Source organism: Glandiceps talaboti, chromosome 17 (genome assembly GCF_964340395.1).
Source record: "Glandiceps talaboti chromosome 17, keGlaTala1.1, whole genome shotgun sequence".
Classification (NCBI taxonomy): Eukaryota; Metazoa; Hemichordata; class Enteropneusta; family Spengelidae; genus Glandiceps; species Glandiceps talaboti.
In genome coordinates this window covers 13,981,000-14,004,664 of record NC_135565.1, presented here as the reverse complement: position 1 = coordinate 14,004,664, position 23,665 = coordinate 13,981,000, and the positions used below count along the sequence as shown (strand labels likewise).

Here is a 23,665-nt window from a genome sequence, read left to right as displayed (position 1 = left end):
AGGGATAAAGAACAGAAGTAACACAAAGAAAAATAAATGAAGATTATTAATAAACAATAAAGCAAACTTAGAAAAAATGTTTAAATTAAATAATCATGAAAGCGAAAATAAAAGAATTATACGATAAAGAAATTAAAATGCATTGTTTGACAGCAAAAGATTGTAAGCTATGTTGAACGATAACACAAGTGAGGCATTTCGAGAGTGTTACACATCAACGTTCTCATACATACATCGTACAATACGTATGTCATGATATTACGACGTGTTACAAAGCATGAGAAAAAGTAAAAGATCTCCCTTAAATTAATAGGGAGTTAACCTCCCTTACTTGTAAATGGAATAACCATATCATTTATCATAATCATAGGTAAGGTGATAGAAAGTTGAAGGAGATACACAATGCAGAATGGTTGAAGCATGTTGTAATATGACATGAGGGTGGGTTGGAGGTTATGTGAAATGATCACAAATTAATACCTCAAAGTAGAAAAAAAACTGAACTTTTAAAAACGCTCAAGTGGTGTGAAGACAATATTCATCACCTGCATTAATGTTCTATATATTGGACAGTTATTGCTAAAATGCTGCACTTTAAAAATGCTTGGCTTAAATGCTTGATTTGAAATGTAAATGAATGAATATGCCATCTGAACTTTATCGTGACTGTGATATAATTGAGAATCACGGCTACTTATTTGGTTATTCTTAGAGAACTACAGCTAATTTGATATATTTGAAAATCATTATTACCTGTGTTATTCTCTGAGCATTTCTGTTAATGTCATATTGAGAATTACTAATAGCTATCCTGTACTCAGTTTGAAATCTATTGCCGATAAAGAATGATATTTGGCGCTAATGTGCTTTATTTGCGAATCACTAATAGCTATCATGTACTCAGTTTAAACTTTATTGGCAATAAAGAATAGGAATTGCTGCTAATGTGCTTTATTTGCGAATCACTAATAGCTATCCTGTACTCATTTTGAAATGAATTGCTATCATATTTCAGAATCAGAATTACTTATAATTATCTGAGAATTACTGCTAATGTAATATTGAGAATCACTAATAGCTATCCTGAACTCAGTTTGAAATTTATTGTTGACATATTGAGAATCACAATTACTTACTGGTTATCATATAATTGCTGATAATGTGCTTTCTATAGCAATCACACAATGCACTAGCTTTTACATGAACAGAACATTGCTATACTGGAGTGCCTGTTCTTAAACATGTACTATGTGAAAATTAAAGCTAAAGTGTATACAATATGTCTAACTTTCACAGACATAAACAAACTGATAAAAGCATCGCATACATCTACATCTGAGGTACCCGCTTTTGTTTTTGTATCTGTATGTTTGATATTCTGATAAGGATAAGAGTTTTAGGCACTTTCAAAGCCAGTTTTAATAGTCCACCACTGATAAAATGATGTTCTGATCAGCAGTATTTCTAGACAACTAGTGCAAAGGTAGTATGAAAATATCAAGTGTCGACTAAACTGAAATAATAGGTATAATTTTCTTGACAACATAAAGTTTGTTCTAAAATGATTTGATACAAGTTTTTGTATCGCAGAAGTTTATAAAACTTGTGATATTTTGATATTTTTGAGCACTGGCTCTCAAAATGCCATTTTCTTTGAAATAGTAAGTTAACAAATGAAAATGATAGTACCACTTAATGTACATGTAACAATATTTTTAACAGGCAGCAGTTTAACTAAAATGCTCTCATCATTTCCTGTAAGAACAATTTTTAACGGACAAAAAGTTAACACCAAACAGCAACAACTTACAACTAGCATGGCTTTAATATGTTATAATATATCATTTAATTATATTATAAATTACTGAAAAATATGACAGCGAAATAGAGATGACAGACGAAGGATTGTAGAGAAAGGAGACAGAGGATACCATGTGCGAGAAAATCTTTATTTGAAAAAAAAGATGTTGTGACGTTGATGTGGCGTTGATGATGAAAAAAGATGACAGGATAGATGTATGGGTGACCAAAGTAGAAATTTGTCATCAACTTTGCTACCTCAGCCTGTTGCCGTTCTTCTTCCTCGTTTCTACGAGCTTCTTCTTCCTCCTCCTCTCTCTTACGGGCTTCCTCCTCCTCTCTTCTACGAGCCTCCTCCTCCTCCTCCCTTTTACGGGCTTCTTCCTCCTCTCTTTGACGAGCTTCCTCGGCTTCCCGTTCTTTGCGCCGTCTTCGCCGAGTGCTATAGTCTTCTACAGGCTAGTTGGTTAGTGCAAACACAGGTTAGTTTAACGGTTAGTTGAACAACAAAATAAAAGAAAACATAAAATCATGTACATTCCAACCTAGAACCATTTATGTCCTATCTCATCAAATAATGGTAAATGGCACAGTTAGCAGTACAATTATTAAGTCAGAGTTTTGAAAACAACAGGCAAATTGTCCATACTGTTATGAAAATATTCAAGACTCGGATGTTATTTACAAGTAGCTGTGACCAAAGTGATGAAAATTTCTTTCTTAGCTTGAGCCAGGAAAATGGACCCATATGATTCTATTTCAGATTAATATTATTATAAAATTTTTCTTTGAAATAGCATCAAATACTGCAGTGTATTAAAATCAGATGATGGCTCATAAATTCCTCAATAAATGGTCATCAAGTCTGTGACAATATTTTAATGAAAAGATTAAGACTTTTTGTCTCAAATCATTGCAATTTTTTTCTGATTGTACATTTCCTTCATAGCTGACTATAAAATGGACTTGAAGCTCTTAAGTTTATGTTCATCAAATTACCTGTTCTTATATTCTTTAGAAATCTTAATTTCCGAAATTTTGATGAATCTGAGTTTCATTATCACAAAATTTGTACTTCCCTATGACTTGATATTCATTTCAAAGAAACATGATTTTCTGATGTCTGTTTTGAATTACTATCTAACGACATTTGTCAAATGCTGAAAAAGTTATTTTGTCTTTCTGACGTTCACACAAACAAATGCAAAATCTGTCTTGTCGTACTCATCAAGCGTTGCTTAAAAACATAACAATAATCTGCATTCCAGAAACTGTCACATTCAAATACTACAAACATGCGATTGGTTGGCTCATATCATGTGATTACAATCAAACATCTCATTGGCTAACTACCAGCATTGATTTGAATATTCAAATTTGGTTGCAGTTATAGCAAGACTATATTTGGACATGCTGTATGTTTTGTGAGTAACTAAAAATATCACCAGGCAATCAAAATGACTTCAAATGTTACATCATTCCATTTTTATTTTTATTTGAATTTTGTGACAATCTTCAAAAATCGCGAGATGTACAATGTCTGATGCGTAACCAGCTTGCAAATCATCCTCAAGTACATGGCGTTTTGCAGAAGTGCGTGACGGAACTCTTGGACATGTTTCTCCTTCATACCGGATGAACAGTGAATGTGGTGTCATACATAATGCTAAATATATTACAAATAACACCCTAATGCATACATCAGAATCCTTACATTGTGTTAAAAAATGTAAAATCTCATATGTAATGTAAAATGTTTTCTTAACTCTGTAAAAAAGTTAGTTAGAAAGAAAAATTCAAAATATGTGTAACAGTGGATTTCGGTAATGTTTCATTTGGAGGTTTACACAGGAAAACATTGCAAGTTTGGAAGCAGTGATGTTCATCAAATGAAATGTTACAGCTGAGAAGATTAAGTGGAGTACTTTTGAGTTTTATGTGGAGCATTTTAGATGTTTCTTCACCTGATATTCTGCACAGTTTACGACAACCTTAGAAGTGAGAACATTTGCAAATACATACAAGCAATTGAAATCACAACTTCATGGTTAACTATCAAACCAAAACTGAAAAATACACTGTTACACTTGGACTGAAAACTTCATCATTGTTGGTCCTCCTGTTAACCCAGTAACAAGTGATAAAAACAATGTATACAATGACAAATTTTTCAGTTAACATTATACTTCGGAGAATAGAAATTGACACTGGACTCCTTAGTAGAATAGAAATTCATACTGGACTCCTTAGTAGAATAGAAATTTACACTGGACTCCTTAGTAGAATAGTTTTATAGTAGTAATAGTGAGGTTACCTCATTGGAATCTACTATGCTTCAAAAACTAGATTCCAATAAAGGTAACTTCTCTATTACTAACAGTATACGTAATAAAAACTGGACATGACAACAAATATGGAATCTTGAAGTCTTACCTCAGCAGGACCATTCTCCTCAGCTGCCCTATAAGTCAAACAGAATTATTCCACTTTTAATTGGAATCTTATCCCGGGAATCTTGGATTAGTCAAAACCAAGTTTGACACAGGATTAATATATGTTCAATCAATAATCTTCAGCATTTTGATAAATTTATTCACTTTTAGGACTTCAATTAACTGCAACACAATTAACTGCATAATTTATAATGACAAACACTGAGTCCATGTTGTAGTGTTTGCCATTATGTGGCAGTTAATTGTGTTTTGAAGTCACTTTAATGCAAAAACCTGGATACATGTTAACAACTAATTTTGTGATCAGTTACTGCAGATATATTGAAATTTCAAACTTTTGTGACAAAAGCCCTCTGAGGTGTGAAACTACAGGTTGTTTAAAGATTAAAGCTGATTTTGTACTCCTGATATAAACTGAATGGGTATGTGACATCTTTTCAATTCTTTACACTATCTGTCTTAAGAAGTTATTTCTGCACAAATAATTTGAAAAGAATCGAAAAGTACGAAAATTGACAGAAATTAAAGGACAAGGGTTAAGAAAATGATAGTAACAGATTGAAAGACAGTAGAGCAATGAAAAGAACAGAAACAGTAAGTCAGATAACAAAAAGATGAGTAAATCATGGAAAAAACAGAGAAAGACAAAGTTAGGACAAAACAGAGCTAGAGATTAATTTAGAAAACTCTCTACAAACTGTATTGTGGGTTAACAAAATCTCATGCACGCACAATTCTCGCTGTCGTCGTCGTTCTTCTCGTCGTAGCCTCAAGGCTTCGAGATCTGCATCTAACGAGGCATTATCGTTTTGTGCTGCTGCCGCCCTGGAGTAAACAAACAACCATGCCACAAACATGCAATGTCAATTCCACCAGTTTGTAAGTATTTTAGATAAACACACACTTCTACAATATTTTAATCACAAAAAAACTCGGTAGTAAAAAACATGACAATATCTAAAGTACTAAAAACACACATTATTACATTAATTTCAAAACTACATGTAGTTCATTGGTGGTTTCATTTCTACAGTCAAACAGTAATGAAGTGCATCTCACATGGTTACCATGGTGATATTAGTCATAAACAAACAAGTACTGATTAGAAACAAAAAAACAAAACAAGGGTACTACACATAAGCACAGGTTGCATTTCTCTACAATTTGAATTTGTCTTTCACTTCCATTTTTCACCATCCCTGAAACGATGGAATAGTTCCCTCCAAAACTTCACCATTATAATAAACATTTGTATTGTGTTTCTAAAACTATGGATACCAAAAGTTACAAAAAACAATTACTACATACAAGTACTTTTACTTCTCTCCAAGAAATTCTAAATATTTGTCGATACAATTGTAAACATTTTGTTATCAAATCTGAATCCTGTACACTTACTTTTCAGCTTCTCTCCTTTTCCTGCGTTCTTCACGACGGCGTGCTCTTTCTTCTTCATCACCCATGGTTGCTACTTAGAAATCTGTAATTCAAATAAAACATCAAAATATTAGCCATCAAATCTCTAAGAACACAAATAACAATAACTTTATGTCTAACTTCTCAGGGCTCGAAATTAGTTTTTTTTCTTGGTAGCCCAGGTGGGCTACCATCTTTTAAATTTGGTAGCCCGAGAGCAATGACTGGTAGCCCATATGCATTCATTCCTAAATTAATGGTGGTGTCTGTGTATATATGTAACTATATGATGTATTGAATTCGATGATTGATTGAATAACTTAAGAGTCACGTTAACACGTTATTTGTGTGTATTTCATGCCATATTTGACATTGGGGACGCAATTTTTTGCATGTATGTATCTCTGGGGACGTGTCATAAAGAGGGACCGTATGAGGCTTACTGTTACAACGTACAGTTATCATTGCAATGAAGAAAAAACAAGTAGTCGCAGTTCGTACTTGTAACTATTGTCGGTGGCCAAGTGGTTAAAACCACTTGCCTCTTACCACTGCAGTCGGGGTTCGAACCCCATCCAGGGTTCGATTAAATTTACCCCGCTGTAAGTAAGAAGAGTGTCGTTCAGTTTGACTCTACCGAACAACGCAGGTTTTCCCCGGGTACTCCGGTTTCCTCCTGCATTAACACTGAACCCATGAGGGATGGCCCCCACTGGACTTCTTGGGAGACAAGTGTTTAAATGCTTAAAGAACTATCCAGTATAAATAAAGATTATTATTATTATATTATTATTATCTAAATCTCTTGGTGCAGTGAGACCTGTAAAATTTGAATATGATTCAACGTATGGAAAACGTATAAACAGTTTCATAAGCCCCATGGCCATTTCCTGATGTGGAGACTACGTCTTGGGTAGTTTAGAAACTATGTGCTGTTATCATTATCTATCCACGTGATTGGTTACTTATTAACAGACGGGTTAGACAGGATTTGTATCAATACATGACGGCCATTACGGCAAAACCCCTTCCATTCATGGGCGAAGAGATAATCAAATAGAGTCTAAGACCACATCAGCAGACGGTCCATGCTGAAAACTTCACTCAGATAAATTCAAATCATCATGTCACCATTTCATTCTCACTAAAACTTCAACTTTCTTTTTAGCTTTGCTACTACTACTAGATCGAATGCATTACGTGAATTTACCATTCACCACTGCATGCTCTCAGGGGTTGCGTGAGCGTGGTTTACACACGGAATGTTTTAGGCATCATTCAAGAATAAACGAATCTGTAGGTGTATACCAAGTTAACAGTTCTCATCAGCATAAAATTTTATCAACACCATTACAACTGTGTCTCTGTCAAGTTGAAAGTTAAAGCTGTCATTAATGTTATGGAATTTAGTTACTGCAGCAGTGCTGTACCGAGAGTGTACTGTACTCCGACTCCGAGAAGAACCGGAAGGGCCCGGGCCGGAGAGCAGATTTCCAGAGAGTGATAACCATGGGAAATTGAAAGTACAGAAAGATAACATTAAATCGCTATACAGAATATTGTTGCATATAAATGTTTTGTTGTGACATTTTGGAAGTACAAGCTGTGTATACGATGAACGGAAGAATGACGTGTACAGTGTACATGTATTTCGTGTACATTTGATATACATGTAGTGTGGATGCAAATTTGGAAAAGACGCACAGATTTTGACGCTAATTTTGGCGAGAACACGTCCCACAGGACTGCGACCTAGGAGGCCCCCGGCCCGGGAAGGTGTCGGAGTCAGGGTGTCACAGTTTCATTCAAAACTTAGTAGCCCAATTGGGCTACCACTCACATAATTTGGTAGCCCAGAGACAGACATTGGTAGCCAAATGACACGGGGCTACCGTTAATTTCGAGCCCTGCTTCTAGTGTAGACTCTTATACTGACAAGTTAGACAGGAAATTATTTTAAATGGGAGCAATTCTCCAGGATTTAGAGACATTTTCATACTATTTGTTCTTTTGAGTTATTTTATGACTCATAAGTGCCTATTCCCTTCAATGTAAAACATATCTCATGAATATTCATTGTTCAACCATGAATAAATTATTTCTGCTGACTCCCATAATGCATTGGCCCACAGCAAAGCACCCTACATGTATTATTAAACGCACACAAGATCAACTTTGATGTTTCTCTGAAATTGTAAGTAATTGCAGGTGATGTAAAAAAAGATCATGTAATAACTCTCCAGTACCTATCGTTTATGAAAATGCCTTTACTCGGCTGGAAAAGCTATTCAAGTAAGTTGCTTGAAACAATAGAACAATTAGATATTACTGCCCAATATTTTCCTTGTTTAGTCAAAGAAATACTACTTTTATATGTACCTGTTTATACATTAAACTTCATTCCATGAATTGTGATTTGCCCCTTTTAGAATCATATGAAATTGAGGCCATGTTCTTTGTAAGAAAATTGTCGTAGTTAGTTTGTCATTATTAAAATCATTTGGAAGGAAATAAACAAGATCAATTGTGCTTGCATGATTTCAGCATACGTGTATTCTGTTGTTGCCATAGGAACAGATTAATCAGTGTATTTAACAATAGGACGTTGACATGGGAACAACATTGATGCAGAAAATAACCAACATAAGTAATGACAAGGACATGTGGTGTATTCAAGCTGAAAAAAGTTTTTACTGATGAGTGATACAAAAATGAGCCTGAATCACAACTTCCAGATAGAATACCCCTATCATAAATCTCACTGTACGCACATGAAGCCTACATGTAGAGAAGTAACACTGGCTGGAAATATGATTTCATAGTTTTACCTTACTTCTGGGTAAATGTTATTCCAATGTGTGTACAGTGAGATTTGCAATACGTGCATTGGTTTATCATACTTTTCCATATTTCACTACTATTTCACTTCTGTGACTGAAATGTTCCACATCACTAAACAACCAACAGACTTCTGAATGTAAACTATCAGGACATTGGTACCACACTATTGTCTGTTGTCTGAATTTACACTGAGGTTGCCATGGTGATAAGGTAAACTATTCTTGCTACAAATTGGTTTGTAATAGTTGTCAATGGTCGTTTAGAACATCAAGCAAGAGACAGCATAATGTATATACAATGCAACTAACTTCACAGCAACATATAACAAATATATACGTCTTCAAACTTGGTCAAAAGTTTTACCAGGAACAGACAATTTTGCTTTGCACTGGTGATAAATATATGTTTCTTGATGTCTTAGTTTAGTATTAGTTTGTTTCAGATAAGGACAAGATATTCATTCCTACTTGGAGAGGTCACACATTGCAAAGTTGGCAAAAATGAAATTTTTTTTTGTCCTCCAAAACATCAAGAACATGGTTGAAGTTAGACTCTCACAGAGCCCTCACTGGCTTTCACCAAATTGTTTGCAGTGGGACTCTCTCACATCCTTCACTGTTTCTTTAGTAGAACGGCTTGTCCATTCCCCAGGTACCATGTTCTCTCATCTTTTTAAAAGACAATATACCCAACATGTCAGGCAAACTGACAAAGCCAGTCACTTCACCAATTTACCCAGCATGTTGAGCAGTTTGTCCATTGTTGCTAGTCTTAGTAGAGGCTAAGTATTGGGTTGAATCTGAAGATGATTCGATACCACATTGGCATCTAGACTAAGCCAGTGTACTGATGCAATGCATAATGCTACCGTAAAGAGGGTAGTGGTTTACATGATGGGTTTGTCTTGATTGAGGAGCGTCAGCACCATATTAGGGAACTGAACTAGCTGTTCAACTGATGTCCAAAGTAAGACAAGTATTGAAGCTACAAAGGGCTGTGAAAGAGTCTACATGTAGGTTGTATCTCGCTTCCAATCCAAGTCAATATTGTGATGTGTAAGTTAACAAAGACACTTCAGGTGTACAATATGTTTATGAGACACTTCAATGTTAGCTTGGACTACAGGGATAGGTATCTCCCAAGGTTGTAGGATTTTATAGCGACTACAAAAATAACTTTATGTCTACGTTTAGCTACTTCACTTTTATACTTTGTGTGTTAGCCTTATCTGCACCATGTTTTATAGTCTAGATTTATCTGTGTCTAGACATTAACAGATACATAACAATGTCAGGCCATGAAGCTGTATCATTACAAATACTCTATATGTTTCTGTCAAGTGTGGGCCAATTCTGTGGTTATGCATGTTGCTATCTGCATGTACAAGTAACACATTAAAAGGTCCAATTTCAATTAGGATTAAAATCAAGGTATATAAAACAGCTGTCTGGCAGTGCTACTTGTATGAAAAAAGCTGTCCTAAACAAAAGAACGATCCTTTTGTAATCTTCATGACACTAATGCTAGAACCTGGAATTGTCAACCTGGCCATCAAAAAGTTATACGAGCTCCCTTATACAACCTCAAATCATGGTTCATTTCATTTTTTATACTAGATGAACACAGACTTATAGTTTGTATATGACCTTATTGGCCAGCTTAGGATGGAAGGGGTGGAGGGGTTAACTATGTTTTCAAAGGGGGTGGAGGGTTGGGGTGCAGAAGGGATAACTATGTTTCCAACTGGGAGATGGGGTTAGCTATGCTTCTAAATGAGGAGAGGGTAACTATGTTTCCAACTGGAGGGGGCAGGACTTAACTATATTATTAACTGTGGGTGGCTGGGGGTAACTATGTTTCCAACTGATGGGGGTTAACTATATACATGTATTATTAACTATGGGTGGTGGTGGTGGTGGTGGTGGTGGGGGGGGGGGGGGTAACTATGCTTCAAACTATGAGAGATTAACAGATAAGACACCTACTATATTTTACAGAGTATACACGGTATGAACACACCTAGCTATACTAACTTGACTGAATTACTAACTGTCCACTCTAGTTACACACAACAAACAAAGCATGTAGTGTGGTAATGCTAGCATTGGAAAGCAAGTCACACTCTTAAGCTGTTTGGTAAATGTAACATGATACAGCAGTGTACGTGTACTTCCACAGCTAAAATCTTCATAGAATACATAAATATCAAGAAATATCGAGAAAGTGACACTTGAAAGGTTTTATTTAGAATTATCATTATCATTAATGTGAGGATGTGGTATTTATTTTGGATTTTTAATTTAAAACAATTTTATCATGGCTTCCCACTTGAAAAATCAATGTGAAATTACATTGACAAAGTCTGTGTTTGTAACTCAATATCTTGCAAACAGCTAAGAAATATGTAAAAATATTTATTATTGTATGTACAATAACAAATCTTTTACATATTTATTAATATGGCATGGCATGGTGTTATTTCATACTGATTTTTCAAGTAGGAAGCCATGATAAAATTGTATAAATTCAAAATCCAAAATAAATACCAAATCCTCATCCATATGGCCACGTTATCATTGTTCAGAAACATACTTACTTATAAAAGACATGTGTCTAGATAACTAGAAACTGGGATAAAAATATTGACATTCCAACCTATACTTTAAGTAACAATACACTTTTAGTTCAATAACTTCCTACAATATCCCGAGGCAAGTTTGGAAGTTTCCCGTGGTTTTTTATAACTTTGTAATCTATACTACGGCTCAAGAAATTCTTTCTAACTTGGCTAGCATTGGGATAGCACAGCTGGGCTTGTTCAGTGCGTATAAAGAGGGGTGACAGTAACCCCTCATCAACTCCTCACCAGTAAGTGTTAGCAACTGCACTGGAAGGTTAATGCCTGCACCAGCAGTATAACACTAGACTTGCTCAGTGCTAACACCAGGCTGGCAGTAACTCCTTACCAGTATGTCTTAGCAACTGGAAGGTTTAATGCCTGCATCAGCAGCATAACACCAGGCTAAGCTCAGTGCTGCTAACACACAGCTGGCAGTAGTCCATATATGTAGCCAATCAGAAGTGTAAATGAGTGCACACAGGTCCATGTTTAGTGAGATTGAAACCTGGGCTTTTAAAATTCCTCAAGGAACCGCAGGACATGACTAGCAGTGCAGTGTACAATATTACAGTTACAGGTACCCATGAACTACAGAATAGGCAAACACCCTACACTGTAGATTTAATCTTATCTGATATCTCAGTCAAGTACACTGCAGTTGATCTAGAGTTGATAATTCTCCTTCAAAGGTCAGAGGTCAAGCCAAGGTTAACTAATTTGACTACCTGTCATTCATGTATGTACTCAGGCACCACAACATTGTGAAGGGTCATAGGTCAAGTCCAGGTTGACTTATTTGCCTACCTGTGTGTACACTATTGACCACAAAGTTGCAGTGTACAGGTTTTGTTTATACACAGAGAGTCTCACCTCATAAAATCCTTGAATTTTAACTCAAGTTGGATATTACAAGTAGTTTATATTGACACATGCTTTCCTCCAGAATGACTATAAACTGCTCTCGAGCATAAAAAAAGATCACATTTTCCACGCTCTTAAAATGAAAGTATTCTAAATGTGTGCAAGCTGACATTCCAGCTAAAACGACTAGTAGTGTAAATGACAATAAAACGTTAATTTTCAAAACTATGAAAATATGAATTTTTAAATTACAAATAATTTAATGACTACTTATTTCTACAATACACCAGGTAAAACTATAAAGGAACCATATCAAAGATATTCACAGACATTTATTATGAGTAACCAAACGAACACATTTTCTTTACAGTGAAATTTTAGGGGCTATATTTCCTCTTGAAAGTCTTTTACTGCAGTTCCTCACTAGAATGCTAATTAGTATTCAAAGTTATGTACTAATTTGCATATGCTAATTTTACCAGCAATTCCAAATCTTTTCAAACACACTGTTATTTGAGGCCTATGTTGTGAAAGGACACTATCATTTCATATATGAAATACTAATGTACAAGCTCATGTATGTAACTTTGATTACGATTCAATAAGTAATTTGATATCCGTTTTTTTAAATATTTGATGAAATCTCATCTGTGTCTACCATGTTTTCGATACTAAATTCCAAAACATGGCTACTGGTGAAATAAAAACTTGAAAATGCTAACTTATTCCGACAATAATGTTGATATTTTGCAGAGGATTCTGGGAATGAATAACAATTTGCCTTTACTTCCAAATATGGAAAGTGAATTCAGGGACTATGAATAAAAGAATGAATAAATGAAACAGAAAAGGTCAAATCTTTGTCTAGGTCACAGAACCCCTTCCTACTGTGATGGTAAATTATTCAATGCCAGCTGGAATCCTACTCTGTGAAAAGCTTCATTCCGGAATTAAACAATTCATTTTTCAAGAAAAAGAATTTTTAAGCTAGGATTTGTCAATATCAGAAGTTTGAGTCTAGTGAAAATATATCATAATTTAAACCATCCACAGATAGCATTTCCTCTGGCATATAATCTAATAGCTCACTGGCTGTGACCTCAAATGTTTCATGTCACAAGTACGACACCATATTGCACATAGATTGGAATCTCCGATACTCACTATGTTCACCAAATTACTGATAAACTCTTTCAATAGAGCTAAATTCTTCCAATCCACCAAATTATTTTTTTCCTTCATAACTTTCTGAATTTTTATCTTCAAACTTACATTGAAATCTTGGCTCTAACTTTACTACAACAAATTAAACTCATTCAACAAAGCTACATATTTTAAATTCACTCTATCGCCTTTCCCTTTTCTGCTTCATAACTTTCACAATACTTATCTGTAGCCTTACGACAGGATTTTCCTGTAAGGAGTGCTGGAAGACATTTAGTACATACTTATGACACATACATTCTGACGTTAACATATATAACTGCACATATCATATCATGTTCACATCGCATAAACAAAACTAAATTTTCACACCCTTCCCTTCCCATTTTACTTCTCTGTTTCAAAACTTTCTAAACTATTCTCTTGAAACTGCACATAGGTTATTTTTGTAGTGTGTGGGTCACTGTACTGCTTGGTGATCAAGTGACCTTCTGCAGGCCCCTACATCCACAAATCCAACAGATTTTCATCAAAAATATCAAGAATATTCCTTTTAACAACGGAGGAATTAAGATACCAGCAGCTTTTATCACATAATCCAAGATATGGGAGAGAAACCCACTGAGTTTATCGACAAATTGGCATGATAGCCGTTGATGAAAACTAACGACCCATGGAATGTTACATGTACAGGAAAACTCATGATTCGCATTCCAGAACCAAATATGGAGAAGACGTCGAAAAATGCAACATACTGAGAAAAAACATGAAAATATTACACCAAATAAGAAACCAGAAGAGACTGTAAACTTGGAACAATTTTTTTGAAATCAGAAAACTGAAGACTTACGGTTTGAGACTGGAGTAAGGAGGAGAAGCCAGGAACTGGAATGTCTGTTGCTCTGTGAAAGCTGGGATGCTCACAGACAAGATTCATCCAACGCTTCTCAAATTTCAGCCCCTAGCGCTAGCTGTTACCTCGAATCCTATTGGCTGACCTTACTCACATGACCTACACCAAACTATTTTTTTTTCAGAAGTATTACTTTTTTTCTGATTTTGGATCTAAAATTTTCTGAATTACATGAGTAACAAGTATTATGATGTTTTATTAAAAAATATTCATGCTCTTCTGTGTATTATTTGTAAGTAGCACTGTGTATATTTGGTTTGGCAGACAACCTAACAAGTGCAAAGTTCACATTCCAGACATACTTGGAGGGCCCACTCTTTAAATATGGCTGCCTTTGACGTCACCTAACCTTTGGTGTAAACCACTCACTGGGCCACTCAGACTATTTTTATTGCTTCTCAAGAACTCTTCAATGTCTACATCACACAAAAAGTAACAATTTATACAGTTTCTGTCATATTTTGGGTTAAGTCTACGACAGCAAATGAAACATACTTGGCATACCAGAATAGGATATTCTAATCTATGTTGATATTTAAAGGCTGGGGTAGAGTTGAAATTTGCACTGCTTTCAAAGCACTTCAATGTGTTGCAGGACAACCCTAGACACGATAACAAAAAGGACTGCCATGATGGCCAAATATCTTTTTTCACACATTACATAATTTACTACCTTACCAGGGTATATCCAACTGCCAAACCTGTTTTTCAGTATATTCTATACTCTACATGTAGTGCCATCCCTGACATCGAATCGACACAACTCTCAGAGATGATTCGATACCACATTATCATCTAGACTATGTATCGTATGGTCAAATTCACACTATTATATACATTTTTGTATTTTTCAGTCAAATACTGGCCAAATATCATTTTTGTACATCACATAATTTACTAGATGTAAGATACATCATGTTGTTCAGTTCTAGTCTAGTTCCTATACAGTATCGTTACCATTTACACATCCACTCACTAGTCTAGTTCCCATACAGTATCGTTACCATTTACACCTTAGTTAGAAACCCCATTGGCATCAAAACTAATTCAGTCCTATCAGGCTTTGTAACCACTGGCTGATACTGTGATAGCATATGCATGAACCATGTCTGTATCTTGCAGACTAATAATTGACTATTTGACCAGCGTATATTCAACAATCAAACCTCCATACATGTATGTAATATTCTACAGTCAAAATTTACAAATGATATATTTTACAGTCAAACTTAATACAGTATACATAAAGTACATTTGTACAAGTGAACTTGTCTCATCATGAACATAATAATAGCTGGTATAATCAGAACAATTCTGTTTGGATACCACCATCACCCTAGAAAACTTGGTAATTCAAGTACTGATATGTTTAGAATAACTGACTTATTTAGTCTATCTATCTATCTATCTGGGTAACAGGGTTACAGTGCAACAGTGCTCAAAGAATTTCTTTGCATTCATATAATGTATCTTGAAAATTTATTCATTTTAAAATGTAGTCTGGGTTTGCAATAATCTAGTTCCTGTACTGTATCGTTATGATTTATACCATAATCTAGTTCCTGTACGGTATCGTTATGATTTATTCCATAGTCATAGTCTTTATACCTATACGGTATCGTTGATTTATATCATAGTCTAGTTACTATACAGCATCATTACGATATCATTACGATTTATATCATAGTCTAGTTACTATACAGCATCATTACGATATCATTACGATTTATATCATAGTCTAGTTACTATACAGCATCATTACGATATCATTACGATTTATATCATAGTCTAGTTCCTATACAGCATCATTACGATATCATTACGATTTATATCATAGTCTAGTTCCTATACCGTATATGGTATCATTACAATTTACACCATAGTTTAGTTCCTATATGGTATCATTATGATTTACACCAGTCTAATTCCTATATCATGGTATCGCTACGGTTTACACCATAGTCTAGTTCCTGTACACCATCATTACGATTTACATTCCCACTCACAGTTAGAGACCATGTTGGCATCCACACTAGGTTTGCAATTAATGTGGTACTATCAGAAATAATTATGGGATAGTTGGTCAAGAACTAAAGTTACTTGATGAAGACTAACCATAGAAAGGGTCTGTGGACTAACATGTGGACAAGTCATCTACCCAACACATCTGTACATCCAATCATTGTCATCAACCTTCACATCCTCTGTCATCTTATCTCTAAACACTACTTCTGTATTTTCTTAGGAACAACAGTTTATTGTCCAATCTACTGGTATTTATCTATTTCCTTCTTACAACCACAAAAGTAGAATACAAACAAATTATTCCACCAATTCATTGATGGAGCTGAAATTTCCTTTTCATTTCCTTTCCTTTTTTTATTTTATTTTTATTTAATTTTTATTTCATTTCATTTCATTTCATTTCATTTTGTTTTAACATGTGTGTATCCTGTTTTTACAGTAATTAATCTGCTGAGTTGCAGTGAACCATTACTTGAATAGCTAGCCAGATTTTCTTGTTAGTCTTCCTGGTGCAACTATTGTTCACATTTGAAAATGCATTGTAGATACACAACAAAATTCCCCGATTTGAAATTAAATTCAAATTTGTTGGTGTCACTTAGTCTAAAGTTACAGAATACCAGTGAAAACTATTCGGCCTTTGATGTGTCCTGGTTGACAAACTTCACCAACAAGAAGTGTTGACAAGCTGGTGACAATAGGTCGTGTTGGATTTAATTGACCAAAACAAGTGTTTTTATTATTTTTATTTCAATAGAGTTCTCACCAGTAAACAAAACATTCTTTACTGATTACGACAAAACAATAGTGTTTTTTTTTGTCTAACAAAATGGTGTGGATGAACCATTGTCTCTCAAGAACAGCAAGGTCTTGGTCATTATTGGCCTTAAAGTAGGAGGAATAATTCCACTATCTCATTTGATCACAGCTCTATACAACACTCCTCACCCCTTAATCTGTCTAAAACAATATATTGTTATATCTCTATGGGGATGAACCATTGTTCTAGCCAAGAACAACAAAGTCTTGTCTTTTCTTTGGTCTAAGCATCAAGAACAACCCCATTATCACATGTGATCACAGTTCCATACATTAACACTCCTCACCCCATTAATCTGTGGAAAACAATCTATTGTTACATACATAGTCTAACAAACCTGTATGGATGAACCTTTGCTAGAAAAGAACAACAACGTCTTGTCTATTCTTTAGGAAGAACAACACAACTTTCAAATTTGATCACAGTTCCACGCACTCCTCATCCCGTAACCTGTGCAAAACAATATATTGTTATAATATAGGCTTACAAAGCTGTTTGAATGAACCCATTATCCAGTCAAGACCAACAAATTATTCTCTAGTCTTGGTTAAAAGCCTGCAGTACCTCCAGTACCCTACACTATCAAATCTGATCACATTCACAGCTCTATGTAATACTCCTCACTCCCTACTCAGTGTAAAACAATACCATGTGTAAAACCATAGAAGTTCATGAAGAAACCAATGTATATGGTAAAACTGAGTGAATGAACCCGGTACCATTATTGTCTTACATCTTCTCTATTCTTGGTTGGAAGCAGGAGGAACAACCCTACAATCAAATCTGATGACCACTTCATACAACACTCTTTACACCCACAATCAGTGTAAAACAACACATTGTAAAACAGAGTGAATGAACCCATTATTGCGTTAAACCTTGTCTATTCTTGGCTGTAAGCGGGAAGAACAACCCTACTATCAAATCTGATCACAGCTCCATACAACACAGCTTTACCTTCTAAAACAATACAACATTATGAAGTCTAACAAAACTATGTGAATAAACCCTTTGTGCTAGTTAACAACTTAGCTTTCAGAGCTGACTGAGTCCATTCATGCTGACTTTAATTACAACCAATTACGGTCCAGGTGAATTCTTTTAACTGACAAGATTAAATGCACACAAAGAATTTACTTTTGGAGATTGTGTGATACTTCTATCTAAGGACTTAATAACAATTACTTCCTAAGATATCTAAAGTCAGTACTCCTCAAGTGAGTGTAAAAGTACCACTTTAGTGTGCCACTTAAACTCAATATACATCATGATGTTTTCACCATAACAAACTTTTCTCTACCATTCTAGGGAATACATGGTTTAATCCTGTTTTTTTCAACTTGTTTTTTTGTGTATAAACAAATATCCCAGGTAGAAAGATGATTAACTGTGTTAGAATTGAAATAAACTTTACACTTTTTTGTTTCCATATTTCTTCATGTTCATTTTCCTGATCAAACCATTTCATAGTTTCCTTTATATTAAACCCACTCTGCTTCAAGTTTTAAACATAACACAAATTTATTGAATGGTCACCTGCTTTAGAAAACCCACTGGCTACCTTAACAGGACAAACCAGAACTGGACTGTTGAGGTCATTTCTTTAAACTTTTGTCAATTACTGCTACATTTCATTTTAAATTCTAGAGAATCACCATATAAGATAACTAAATGCATTGACCTTTGACCTAGTATGGGCGTGGCTGATGCATCTATGTATCCAACTGAGATAGGTGTGTTAACAGTTAAGTAAGGTCCTGTGTTGCTATGTAATCTGAATGAGTTGCCATAGCAACACATACACCCATTACAGTAATTGTATTCAAGCCAAGACTAGACAATTACATGTTGTTCGTTTCACCGATGGCAGTTTTCATTACTCCAAATATGTTACTACTAGTAGTACTACTAAGGGCTTCCTTGATCACTTAATTCCTACAAAGTTACCGATTAATGCTCTGAGTTAGGCATATTAGTAATACATACATGTAATAAGTTCTACTAGACAGTTCTACATAATAAACACTTGGGAATAGCCATGGACAGTACAGTACCACCCTGGAACAGTGTCTATTTCAACCCTATGATTATATGAACAGTTTTTAATAGAGTCCGGAATCTTGTCCATTTCAAGATATATTCCGGAATCAGATTTTCCCATGGGACAGCAAAATATGAACACAAAACTAGAACAGTCCTTGTAACTTGATGAAAGTGGACCCTGAAACTGTTTTGAATAGGTTAAAGGTCAAAGATGAGCCTCTTTCAGCGTACTAGATATATTTGGTATACAGTAATATCATATGTATTGTCATACATTGCATTGGAGTGCTATACACTACAAATCACAGTTCATATTGAGTCAACTTGTCATCAGCCTAGAATCTAGTCTGTAAAGTATGCCATGACGGGGCACCCTCACACATTGGTCAACCCCTCTATGGAGGCCAGTGTGGGAGGAAAGCAACACAACGTATCTTACAGTCTACCTTAGTATACAGTCATGTGGGGATTTTGAGCTGTCATCATACCAAACCTGGCATTTGGTTAGCAGCTGTTTACTTTATTGAAGCTTCTGCCTGAAGTCACGCAAAAATTCTTATTGGATTTTACAATTTTTACCATTGTGAGCAGTTTGCCCTCTAAGCCAATTTGACGTACCACTGACACACACAATTGCTAGTTACGCACCAAAATGTGGTGTTCCATTATCTCTTACTATGTGCTGACTCACAAGAAATGCCAGTTTTTTAACATTTTGACTCATAACAACAAAATTTGAGGCATCAATCTCAGGTTCTTGAGTTTACTAGTTAGTGTTTAACCTTTCAATAGAACTCTAAGGATGATATCATCATACTATTTTTCTGGACCAACTATTTCTATACCTCTGCCAGAATCCCCCCCAGTTTAATCCAAATTGGAGCTTTAATATTGCTACATTTGTAGTTAGCTGCCATGGCTTCTAATCTCAGGATCTCTTCACTCTATCTAGCTCAATGAGAAATCATGAACCATAAGTTGTTCATGCAAATGAGTAAACCTCTAACTATTAGAATGATGTAAAAAAATGTATAAGTAGCATTCTGAGCTGACAAATGCACCAAATTTGCAAATTATGTAACTGTCCCCAATAAACACTAACTTATATTACTGGCCAAAATTCTTGGATTGATTAACAAGGGCATGATGACTATGGTGTAGGCTTTGTTTGAATTTGACATGTCATCTCAGGACCTCATTTAGCTAGATGTGAGACAAGAATTGAAGCCACAGCTAGTCTCTAGACTATAGCGTTACACACCCAAAGTACAATTTTCCCAACAGTTATAAATGTGTAATTTACATAGAGCTAAGTTCCTGGATCAACATTTTCACCCTGATTGTACAACTCAGTACAATACACTACACATTACCCCTGAGTGCCTTGGTCTACCCTTTCACACTGGATACCGTAATACACTCTTGTCACTATCTCAATAATGACATATCAATCCAGTTTTAGTGAATACAAAGACAGCCAACCCTACACAGTAGTTAAGACTCCAACCCTGAAGAGGATGTTGTCTGTATTGTCTGTGGAAACATTTGGTGCCATTCATGAATTGTGACCTTTGACCTGTACAGCCACACTAACTATTTAGGAGGGACCTATTCACAGAATGACAATAGGTAAACTGTATGCTATAAAGAGAAATACTAAATCTTGTAGTTAACTTTGTGAGCGTTTAAAATTTCAGTACATTTTTTTCAATTTGTTCAACAAATCATGGACACCTGTAGTACTCTGAATTCAAACTTGTTACTACAAGTTCTGATTTGGAAGTTACCTATCTTATTGTATTTTTTATAAAAGTTAAAGGCACCATGTGAACCTGCAGTTCATACAATATCATTATTAGGGAGGGGGAGGGGGGGGGGCAGATTAAGTTGACTAATCCTCGATTGGGGCCATATCCATTTTCGCAAATCTTAGGTCTTCATTGCTTTTCAGTAGAACATGACAACAGACTATGATGTACATAAACAGTTTACCATGGCAAATTTAAATTTGGTACAAATGTATTTCATTGTTGTCCTAACAGCTTGTTGGAGTGCCCATCCAACATTTCATGTCTGACCAACCATGTTATTAGCAATCTTAGTCGGACCAACAGCCACATTGTGAAAAAAAACCCAGAGTACCCATTCTAGTAGGACTGAGGTGACATCTTGAATTCATTACAATGCAACATACATCATGCATATATATCCTTATAGCAAAACAGCCGGAACTTGTTTTGAAAAGTTAAAGGCCCGGGTTTCAATCCCACGTTCTTTAACTAGTATTATCTTATCAGTTAAAGGCCTGGGTTTCAATCCCAGGCTCGTTCACTAATGTTATCTTATCAGTTAAAGGCCCGGGTTTCAATCCCAGGCTCGTTCACTAATGTTATCTTATCAGTTAAAGGCCCGGGTTTCAATCCCAGGCTCGTTCACTAGTGTTATCTTATCAGTGTAACCATAAGGATTACATAGGATTATTATTTTATTCAGGACTAACTTTTTTCTACAGGTCTACCAGAATAACTGCTTTACATACCTAAAGAAATGATAATTCTCATCTGACCTTTGTCTTTATAATTATTCATAACTGTTCCCAATATAACTAGCACTTAGGGGGCAGCAAACACATCCTGAACTTACCCTAATAATATAAGTTAATTGGTTTATAGTGACATGAGGTTTTAAAAAGTAAATTACAATATTAAACTAGATGAAAATAGAAAACACAACCTCCTAGCTCAATAAGTCAACTATGAAATACATGTATTTACAAAGTGATGAAAAAAAAAATACAAATAATCTCAATCGTAAAATAACTAATGATAACTGTTTTTTCATCTGAGAAATGCAGCTTCAATACGACACTGGTAATCCAGCCTTCAGTTTACTAAGATAGATGTAAACTGAATCTATTGTTTTTCAATGTGGTAGATTACACAAGTGGGTAATTGTGGTTCTTCTGTTGTGCTGATTCTAATCACCCTGTGATCAAGATAGTGTAAACATTGGAAGTTCCAAAACAGCACTGCAAGTTTATGGAACTCTAAACAAACTGAGTTTTCAATAGGTTATCACTGTTGTATCAACATGTTGCAGACAATAGTTTTAGTTTGTGTCTATCTTAGTAAACTGAAGGCTCAATTACCAGGGTAATAACATTAACCCAAGTCGTAGGTAACTGTTCTTTCACATTACTGGCAGTACTGCTATAATAACAACCGGTTTAGGGATGCAATATGAAAAACAAGGAGTCCTATTATTGTACATGAACACTGTCTGAAACAAGTGCTGAACTTATATTGAAAAGTTTAAACTGCTCCACACCCTAAGTGTTAACATTAGGAACAAACTACATGCAGTTAGGGAATACCAAACACAAAACTGAACTTACGTGAAAAGTTAATTTAAACTGATTCACACCCTAAGTGTCTATTCATTACAACCCACACAATCATTACAAAAACATCTGTCATTGTCCGGGCTAGAGTAAATGTCCTAAAACATTTTTAAAATGAGACTAGGTATGAAGCGAGAGTAGAGGGCAGACAATTATGGTGACATTCGTATACCAATCATGTTATTTCAGTTCATCATTTACCCATTACAACATGCATTTACTGTTCTCTGGGTCTTGCTTTGCATTCAAATAAGGGATAAGTAGTCTTACAAGACTGCGGTGTTTAAATGAAACCTTTTGTTATGCTTTACTTGGCTAACACATCACACTCTACAACATTAGGCCATTCTGTGTGTCTGTGTGTCTCTCTCAGTGGTTTTGCAAAGCATTTAGGATCCCAGTGGTAATTGAAGAGGGGAAAGCTGGTAAATTTGAATTTCTTGCATATGTACCATAATTTGGGTAAGTAAATCTGGTAAAATTTGCATAGATTTGCATACCCTTTAGGCTTGTACTACGATTTTGATGGAAAAATTTGGAAAACTTACATAGATATCTTTAGTTTGTACCATAATAAAGTTTGTAAACTCTGGTATGACATCTGGGAAGTACGAGTATATTAATTCTACCCCCCCCCCCCCCTCCTTCCCCTCTGTACATTTTACCTAACAATACTCTCTTTAACAATAACACTGTTTTTGTACACACCATGTATAACTTAATACATTGTACACTGTCTCTCACAACTTAACTCACGAAATTCATGTTATGATATATCACTTTACCAACGACCGTGAAATTCTATAAGTTAGAAAAAGGAAAAAGGTACCTACATGTACAAGTAGGTAATTTACCTACAAAAAAAATAAATAAGTAAAATAGATTGTTTATGCAAATATTTCAAAATGACACCCTATATTCATAATTCATGTATACAATGCACATGTGCTATATTATACAGATTATGGAACCATACTTGAATTCATCTTTGAAACACTAAAATATAGTGGTTTCATTGGATGGTCAATGTAGGTCACCAGAGGTCATGGTTGACCATATTGTAAATCCATAAATACCATACTTTGATTGGATGGTCAGTGCAGGTCAGCAGAGGTCATCAACTTCATGATTAGTCAATCATGTTTGAAATACATAAACATTGTACTTTGATTGGATGGTTACTGCAGATCAGCATAAGTCATAGCCTATCATTGGAAAAATCAATACATAAATACCGTATTTTGATTGGATAGCCAATGAAGGTCAGCAGAGGTCATGGCTTATCATTGGTTAATCATTTTCAAACAAT

The 23,665-nt window shown here is 35.1% G+C and overlaps 1 protein-coding gene across 10 annotated transcripts in view; it reads right to left on the bottom strand.

The window, feature by feature from the left end:
* LOC144448710 (troponin I 2-like) overlaps positions 1-23,665 on the bottom strand; it is a 43,293-nt gene that overhangs the window by 12,775 nt on the left and 6,853 nt on the right. For 4 of the 10 annotated variants that reach the window (XM_078138999.1, XM_078139004.1, XM_078139001.1 and 1 more), the window contains exons 2-5: positions 5,652-5,733; positions 4,986-5,078; positions 4,234-4,261; positions 2,059-2,259 (exon numbers count right to left, since the gene is read on the bottom strand). In XM_078138999.1, the coding sequence (XP_077995125.1) occupies positions 2,059-2,259; positions 4,234-4,261; positions 4,986-5,078; positions 5,652-5,716 (387 nt within the window). In that variant the 5' untranslated portion in view covers positions 5,717-5,733. Of the gene's footprint in view, positions 1-2,058; positions 2,260-4,233; positions 4,262-4,985; positions 5,079-5,651; positions 5,734-14,005; positions 14,137-23,665 lie in introns of those variants that run through there. The other 6 variants (XM_078139000.1, XM_078139003.1, XM_078139006.1 and 3 more) reach the window with 6 other exon arrangements.